At 42.1% G+C, this 9,196-nt stretch overlaps 1 protein-coding gene across 4 annotated transcripts in view; it reads right to left on the bottom strand.

Annotated features, from left to right (window-relative positions):
* Positions 1–2,389: 2,389 nt before the first annotated feature.
* The window catches only part of LOC147098705 (serine-rich coiled-coil domain-containing protein 2-like), a 730,402-nt gene continuing 723,595 nt past the window's right edge, over positions 2,390–9,196 (bottom strand). For all 4 annotated transcript variants that reach the window (XM_085970759.1, XM_085970755.1, XM_085970756.1 and 1 more), the window contains exon 10: positions 2,390–6,586. In XM_085970759.1, the coding sequence (XP_085826885.1) occupies positions 5,642–6,586 (945 nt within the window). In that variant the 3' untranslated portion in view covers positions 2,390–5,641. The remainder of the gene's footprint in view (positions 6,587–9,196) is intronic.

Below are 9,196 nucleotides of genomic sequence, written 5' to 3'. Positions count from 1 at the left end.
ACCTAATTCTTTAAGTGGTGAAATGTGTTCACAACATATACCTTACAAAGATATACGTGGTTTAACAATAATCAGCTTTGGACTCTCAGCCTCACACCTGCCATGTTTCACTGCCTTCATATAGATTTGGAAGAATGGGTTTGGCCGCAGACCCATTTTGTACAAGATGGAGCTGAAGGATATTGAAATCAAACCCATTATCTGTAACGTCAGAGCTAGAAAAGTCATTCCAGAAACTGCTCTCCCTCACCACATAGGGATTCCCAGTTTATGATTGGGGCTGGTTTACAATCAACCCCCTAAATGTCCAATCCCCTCACACCTCAATGGCTCTAAAGGATTGGGGTCCCTGATTATTTAAACACAGGGTGTGGTGCTATCAGGATTCTGATAGTCACTCAGCGTTCATGGGGTGGGTGGCAGTGCAAGGCCGGCAGTAATGACCCTCCTGTTGTAATGAACACGATTCCTAGAGAGGCTGCATTATGAGATAGGCCTGTTAATTAGCCAGTTAAGTACTGAGTTAACAAACACCTTTACTAACGAATCTTTCATTTCCTGGTTAGAGCAGATTTACTTTTGTAAATATTGGTTAGTTGCCACCAATCAATGATTTCTCTCTGACCTTCCTTCCGACTGCTTACTCTCCCCTCACAGCCCAGGCAAGAAATCTGGCTAGCTAGGAAATATCAAACATCGCAAAACACTGAGCTTCTACCCTGTCCAAATGTCACTGTACACACACTCGCGCAAAGGCAGCGACAACCCGATGACTGCTCAACAGTTGAGAGTGCCAGTCTGAATTGGGCCATTTCCATCAGCTCTCCATCAGCCAGATCTCCAGGTCAGAGCTACCCAGCGGGGCCCCTTGGGAGGAGGAGGGTTTACCTGGTCCATTAACAGGGCCACAGTCAAGAAAGCCTTTTTTTCTTAAAAAATGTAGCATTTCTGAAATGCATTTCATTTCTTGTACTTGGTTACAAGGGGTGGAGAGCGTTTCAGCACAGTGTTCTCTCTATTTCGCTGGGGGTGGGGGGGGGGGGGCGGGGAGGAGGAGGTCGATGGAAAGTGAACATCTGAGATTACATTTCTATAATTAGCTAACATTAGCGACACTGGGGACTCCCCAGCCCAGCCCTTGTGCACCGTACCAAAGGCAGATGCACAGAGCAGGAAAAAAAGAGATAGGGCAAAAGAAACGTTTTTTTTTTTTTTATATAAAGTTCTCTGATTAATGCTTCAAGCTGACAGGTGGCTCAGGTAAACAGTCTAAACAGACAGACAGGGTCGGATCTGCACGCTGCTGTTGCCATGTCTGCCAGACAGTTTTATAATGAATTCAATTTAAACACTATCACATGTCTAAATCATTTCCCGCTCATCCCTGAAGTCTATTTCATAAAATCAAACAATCTTGTCATTAGAACAAGAGTTTCTTCCTGATATTAAGGATGCTGTGGGTACAGTTCTCATTTAGATGTGTAACTGTGTTTCTAACTGTGCATTTATATGACACATTATGATGTCTCTTAGAAAACACTCCAAAGCACTTCACATACAATGAATTACTTTGAAGCTGTCACCCATTCTGTGCACAGCAAGATCCCACAAACAGCAATGAGACGAATGACCAGCAAATCTGCTTTTTTGGTGGTGTTGGTAAACGGATTTTGGCCGGGACACCGGAATAAGCAGCGCGCGCTTTGGAAATGTGCCTCAAAGGGCGGCACCTCCAACAGTGCAGCACGCCCCTGGTACATTCGAAAGGGTGTTTGGGAAGCAGTCAGTTTGTGATTGTTCCCGTACTGGGCTGAATTTTGGCAGCAAAATCCGGGGGAAAGATTCTCTGTTATTTGCAGCAATATCGTAAATGTTTTTATCAAGAACATTTTTGCTACAAACAGAAAACAAAAGGAATCTCCTCTGGCCTTAGACATGTTGCATCAACTAATACTTTGCTTGTTTTAAGTCGTGGCTCTGGAATGGAAATATCTCATGGGTGATGTGGGTTTCGCTTATGTCTCATATGGGCATGAATTACAACTGGTACCAGCACGAGTACCATCTTTTTATTACGTGCTGCTGATTTTTGTTCATGTTCCCCATCAGTTTTCCACGGTCAGACCCAGATTTCGGTTTCCATTCTGGAGAAGAGTGACCAAGTCAAAATGTGCAACACAGTGGAAGAACTGAGCATTGCCAGTCTCATGGCTAAAACAGGAGCCACCTGCTGGGAGTTATCATTAGTACAGCGAGTCACCACAATGAACACAGCACTTACCACCCAAAGTTACAAGCACTTCCCACAGCGAATGCAGCATACTGATAAATCCGTCAGAGTCGGCACCACTCGTTCAGCATAGGCACAACTGTATGACACACACAATCATTTAAAGTGCAACTCCTTATTCATTTTATCTATTACGCAGCTTCAAAGGTTTAGCTGATAATTAATTTTGCATATACATATAAGAGTACTCTCTATACCTCATTTCGTTATTAACAACAGTATATATTGCACTTGGAGACAGCAGTACATGTTTGACACAGAATTGATTATATTTAGCAACTTATAAATCCGCAAGGACCTGGGCAATATGTAATTCAACACTTCATGAACACCTGTAATATGATATGTATGTACTTACAGCTATGATATATTAAAAATGAGTGTACTGCGGTGCCACTATTAACAGGAGGAGTGATTACAGACTGACAAGTTCACATAGACACTTCCCATTATAAATGTGGATTATGGAATTTATAATGGAAATATAAAAATAAGGACAGAATGTATGATTTTCAAATGGGGACTGAGTTTACGTCTGTGCGGCCTAGTCCAATTATCCCCCCCCCCCGCCCAAACCCGGTCCGAGCTGAAGACTACACTTGGTCTCGACTCCCCATGTTCAACGTCACAGGACATTGACTAGTACATACAAAAACTCAGGAATGTAATGATTTAGAATGGACACCATTTACACTAATCACTGCCGTTTACATATACCAGCACCTTCATGCAATTCCAATTGTCAACTGACGACACTTTAAGCCTGGATGGTCCTTTACAGGATCTCAACTTCTTTGCCATATATCCCAGTTTTACTTTACATTTGTGTCATATTTTTAGGCAAGCACTATACTTATAGGAACAGCCGAGGGCATCTATGATAAATGTTAAAAGGTGCAGAGAAGTGAGATCGGGGTAGATAGCTGTGATGTGGAGCTAGTGCTGGCACAGACTGAAGGACTGAATGGTCCTCTTCTGTGCTGAAATTTCTCTGACTTTACAATCAGATTTTATGTCTGAAGCAGTGTATTAAAAACTAAACTTAAATATACATATTATATACTGTTCTCACTGCAAGAGTTTGCTGAATGCGATCTGTACCAGCAAAATATTTACAGGTGTCAAAATGGGGGCTGGGGAGGAATTTCGTCAAGCTATGCTTTAATGAGATAGATTCAGTAGCAGATATGTTGGGGTGGAGCAGTGAGTAGGTTGTAGGAGATTTCTTCTGGTTACTAAGTATTGGCGACAATGCAAACATAGCAAGAGACAGTGACCAGAGGAAATGTACCCCCACCGTTAGCTCTCAACAATGGATGAAACCTACCTCTATTTGCTACATGTATCAAAATCCGAAAGGGATTTCATTAAAAAAAGAGGAAAACTCACCCCCCACCCCCGCGTCCAAAGTATGTGGTAGATTCAAGGTATGTATGTTAACATGGACTGCTCCTTTCAATCAGCACTTTCCATAATAAGTGTGAAATATTCCATGAAACCCCGGAACAATTTGCAAAGTTTGGTATAATGGGAATTGCAGATTTTCGTCTTTCTTTCCCTGCATCTTCAAAGTAAAAGTTACCATTTGAAGACATTGGTTTGCTGTTTGAGGCTGAGATCACAGGCTTCGTCTGATTTCTGCGAGCAGGGCCTGGGCTATATTTTCTGGTTTATATCAGCTGTAGTAATTGCATTCACACAATCTGGACCCACTAGCTCAACACTACAGTGAATGACCTTGCTGAGGAATGACGATTAAATACTGTCAAATACCACCCCAGGAAGGAGTCAAGCCAAAAAATTAAATATGGCATTTTTGGTGCTGAGACTCAACAATTGAAAACAATCTCGGTCCTTCCTAAAATCACTGCTGTATCATTTGGCAATTTGAATGAGACAGCGCTTCTCTCTGCCATCACAACCAGTGTGCAGCACACATGAATGTTGTGCCCAAGATGAAGCATGCCAAGATCATGGCAGAGCAACATGGTTCCAAAGTCAGATGCAGTTAGTCCGGCACATCAGTGATCGTGGAAAATCACTAAGGGATCTTCAAATCCCCACACCATCTGTTTGAATCGCCTTTCCGAGGGAAGCTGTCAAATTAGTGCAGAGTTCTGTTCTGTGGACTTGTGTCTATTGGGAAATGGATCGCAAGACTGTCTAAAAGATTCAGTGAAGATCATTTAAAGCCAGAGAGGCAGGAGATGAAAACTTTCATCTCACGAGTCTGGCCTGAATTTAAACCCAGATCCATTAGGGCGAAAGGTCAGTGGTGACGCATGGCACCATTTATACAAGGTACTGAAAATATATAATTGGTAATTAGCCATCAAAGTAACATATTTGTTGACAAGTGGCTGTTGCACAGCAACCGTTACATTGAAGAACCTGCAGGCACAATTATTATATGAATGAAGAACACAACAATCCCTTTCCACTAAATGATCTTAATGTTGTATCTCTCCCAGCCGACAGATGGAAGGGTGGTATTTTAAAATCTGCTCAGTGCTAGTTCAATTGGAAAGGACTAGACTTTTCTTTCAGTTGTCTTCACTGAGATTCTGGCAAAGCCAACCTGAAGCAATCGTCTTCTCATTTTTTTTTTTATAGATGCATTAGCCTTGTTGCCCATTCTATCTGAGCAGCACTTGGTTTTGGTAGAGATCCAGCAAGTATGATTCCTGTACCAGGCATTTTAATGCAGAGTTTTATTTTATTACTTATTTTAGAAACCTACCCCTCCAGAATGTTAACTTAAATATATTCTTAAGCTGATGGTTCCAAACAAACAAAAAAGTTGAACTTAGACTGGCTGCTTTAGATTAGGATGGCCAGTTTCCCTGTAAGGCTCCTTCTGTTATGGTCTTCCTAATCACAACATGTTCATGCAGACTAACTGAAATGTAAGACAATGGTATAATGCAACAACTAATACAATATTTGTTTCAAAGAAATCCTGCCCATCATGCCACTATCAACCTTTACACTTAAGTGATTCATGTCCAGGTCATTACAGATTCATAAACTGCTCCACAGTTCATTTTCTCTTGCCATGCCCCATACCACCCTGGCCAAATCATCGCCCATTTCTGACCAACATTTCCCACACTTGTAGCTTTGTATTCTTCCAAAGAAAAAGGCCACAAATTTCAAATATAAACTGTCAAGAGTCTGCAAATGCCCAAGCCTTTGACATTGCATCAGTCAGGCCTGCAGGAGCTGTCTTTTAGAATCAGGTCAATAGCGAGTGAAGTACATTAGGCCAAGTCAAGAGTTGCCAGTTCTAGATTGATGGAACCTTATCCTGCAGCGTATCTTGCAATGGAAATGTTTAATACCAGGTTTTAGTCAACCCTCGAAGTTGCAGTTTGAGGGGCTGGACGCATGTGTCTTTGGTTTAGGAAGGCGGGAATGCCGGCCAGAAATTGCAAGTTTCTCTGGCTGGGAGTCACAACCCTGATCCTTTCGGGAATGATCTATCCTGGGTGGCTGCTTTTTCTGCAGCTTGTTGGATGGCAAGATCTCAAAACAGGATCTATCCCGGTGCTCGCTGGGCTCAATGTGCTGAGTCTCCTTGGCATGTGACCCAGGATTAGTTGAAAACGCTGCAGTCTTAATGTTTAGAAGCGGTGAAGACAGGGATGGCGGTAGTTTAGACTTTCTCTTTTGTTCCTCTTTTTGTGTTGAAGGGTTTATGGGTACTGGTAGCTGGAGTTGATGTTCTGATTCTTTGTGACCACTTATAGATGGTTGAACTGGACTCTCTACAGCCAAAAACTCTGAGAGAGAGACTGGAGCAGCATTTTTTCTAGGCTTGGAGAGTAGAGAAGACTTCACTACTGAATTCTGGATCTTGGATTTGACACTCAAATCCTTGGAAGGTAGACACTGTCTAAAAGCAAACCTGGGCCGACAGTCTTTCGTTGTAGCTTCTTCTGTAAATACTGAAGAACTCGGCAAACTGGCCTGCTGCACTGAAACCTGGCTATGCCCATGTTCCTTGGGTGGAGCATTTAGATTTTGTCTGGTCTTGTTGCACACTGGATGTTCTGGGACAGGCCGGTCATTAGAGTCTCCAATCTTCTGTTGGGTGGGCAGAAGGAAGCTGAGCTTATCTGAATCCATCTCCAAGGAAACAGCAGCTTGTGTATTTTGTTTGGTTTGGCAGTAGCTCTCACATGACACACTCTCTACACACCTACTGGGGTCCTCGATACGGACTGGTTTTGCTACTTTTCCCATGCCGCGTTCTTTGGAGCTGCATGTGTGGCTGGAAGGCTGTAGTACTGGAGGCTGTTGGAAGAAAAAGCATTTTAGAACATGTTAATCGGAATACGTTTCTGCCGAGAACAAAAACTCCTGGTATGGGTCATGCTGGTTTGCTTTGCATTTCTGGACACCATGCAGGAGTAGAATTGAGGGTCTAAGAGAAGCATATGGCACAAACACTGGGTGAAAGTAGAACAGTCATTCAGTAGAACTATAATGAAATCTTGAAGCAGATCACAGAGGGAAGGTTTGGAGCTATTGGATTTGGTAATTGTAGAATGATAAGGAAGTATACAGAATGGATGGTAGAATTTGTTTTGAACATCTGGTAACATACAAGCCTTGCTGCCTGTATGTAACATCCATTACAAATTAACATGGTTCAAAAGATTCAAAATAGAAATGAGAATTGAAATTCTTACTTTTTAAATTATGTTATGTTACTGGACCAATAATCCAGAGAATGTGGGTTCAATTCCCACCATTTGAATTCAGTTTAAAATAAGTCTAGAAATAAAAAGCTGGGATCAGTAAAAGTGACCAGGAAGCTGTCGGATTGTTATAAAAACCCAACTGGTTCACTAACGTCCTTCAGGGAAAGAAATCTGCCGTCCTTACCCGGTCTGGCCTGTACCTGACTCCAGTCCCACACCAATGTGGCTGACTCTTAACTGTCCTCTGGAGTGCCCAAGCAAGCCACTTGGTTGTATCAAACCACTACAAAGGCGGCGGCCCACCAGCACCTACACAGGGCAACTAGGGACGGGCAATAAATGCCGGCCTTGCCAATGATGTCCCCATCCCGAGAATGAAAAAATATTGATAATCCCAGTGAATCTCCTGTGGCATTGCTCATGACAAGTCAGGCTTTTTTTATGTAATGCCAGGACTGCCCAACCATGTACTGCATAATGTGTTAATATGATGTGTTTAATTAGTCTGCCATTTAAAAGCCACAAAATCGAATTGGTATAAATGAGCATTCCCCGGGGTCAATTGGAGGCTAATTGCTTTTCAACAGGGAAATTCGCAGATTAGCAGGTGTTTGTAAATTTGCAGCGCCAGGTCAGAAGAAACCAGGATCAAATAATGTCTCTCTCTCTCTCTTTTTGTACCTTTGACACATTAAATTAAAACCTTAGGCTGAAATGCTTTTGCTATGTGCAAATTCATTTGATTTCCAGGGGTGTTAATATCTGATCAATTTGGCACTTGCACAGAAACAATTCAGAATAATTACACATAGGCAGAGATGAGACCAGGGTTCAGAGTGCCGCAGAAGCACAAAGGACCCCTGTAATTCTCCCGTGGAAGAGAATTCCATAATAAACATGATAAAAATGGGCATATGTATCTACTGATTCCTGACTGAGGAGAAGTTACACTAATGGAAGAGAAGACTACAGTAATTCTGACAATCTTTCAGCCCATTCTCATTTGGCATAACTAGTCTTTTTTTGCTGTTCTAGGGCACCAAAAGTTGGCTACATTGCATTTTTAGCCAAACAAGCATTTTATACAGGGCTCAACTTCAGCTTTTCTCAAACATTGCGATCTGGAAGTATTAAGCATTTTGTACGTATTAAAATACTTCACGATGCAGGTCACAACAGATGATTTGGGATTCATTCATTAAAAGCTCCAGTAATAGGCATTATCTGCTGTGCAGCATTTGTAACACTAGAGTACTCTTCCTGTTTAATGTTGGAAATACACAGCAGGTCTGACAGCAGCTGTCAAGAGAAAAGATAGGTTAAACGTTTCTGGCGTAAGGCTTGGTCAGAACTCACAAACGGCTAAATCTGAAACGTTAACCTATCTTTTCTCAAGCTGACAGGCTTGCTGTATATTTCCAGCATTTTCCATTTTTGTTTCAGAATTCCAGCATTTATAGTTTTTTATGCATCAATTTCTGGTCTTGCATTTTATTGCATAATTGGTGTTTAAGTTGTTAATGTGAATGTGATAAGGAAGCACAGGTCTGTGAGCATTTACTTATTTATGAGTGAATCTCTTGTGGCCTTGCTCATTTTGTTGTAACAGACCAAAAAAGCAGGTGGGCCAGGGTCATCCTTGTCATAGCACCGCCAGTGGTGGGAGGACTGAATAGCATGGGCTATTGCTTTGTCTATCAAAGTACTTGAAGCAATTACCAATGTCACAATAGTGTTACTAAATCGAGATAACAGGAATCAATCGTGACAGAGGAAGTTTGAAGAATTTTAATATATTACAAGTGTCATAGCACAACATCTGGGAAAGGTGGAGTGAAGGCATCATAAAGGAACATTATGAGGGTGCTGTTAATCAACTTATGGCCCATTTATACTGACAAACTGGATCCAATTATGTACAAAAAGATTGCTATTTGCCACTGTAAAGTACCTAAATTAGCTATTCCCAGCTCAGTGCTGGGTTAACCACACCCAGCAGAAACGCTGGCCTCGACAATTCAGGCATGAGAAATCTAGCTATCAGAAACTGACAGACTCATTTGCCAAGTTCCGATGACATGGCTGCTGGACAGAAAGACGGTTTCTCTCCTCCTAGACCCTTTTTCTCCAGGGCACCACTTTTCCCCACTCTGTGCATCTTCTGCCAGTGTGTCGAATTTAGAATGGAAACACCTGCAAA

Source organism: Somniosus microcephalus, chromosome 29 (assembly GCF_052327205.1).
Source record: "Somniosus microcephalus isolate GS21.2 chromosome 29, FLI_Smic_1.0, whole genome shotgun sequence".
In the NCBI taxonomy this organism is placed as follows: domain Eukaryota; kingdom Metazoa; phylum Chordata; class Chondrichthyes; order Squaliformes; family Somniosidae; genus Somniosus; species Somniosus microcephalus.
This window is presented reverse-complemented; position numbering and strand designations above follow the sequence as displayed.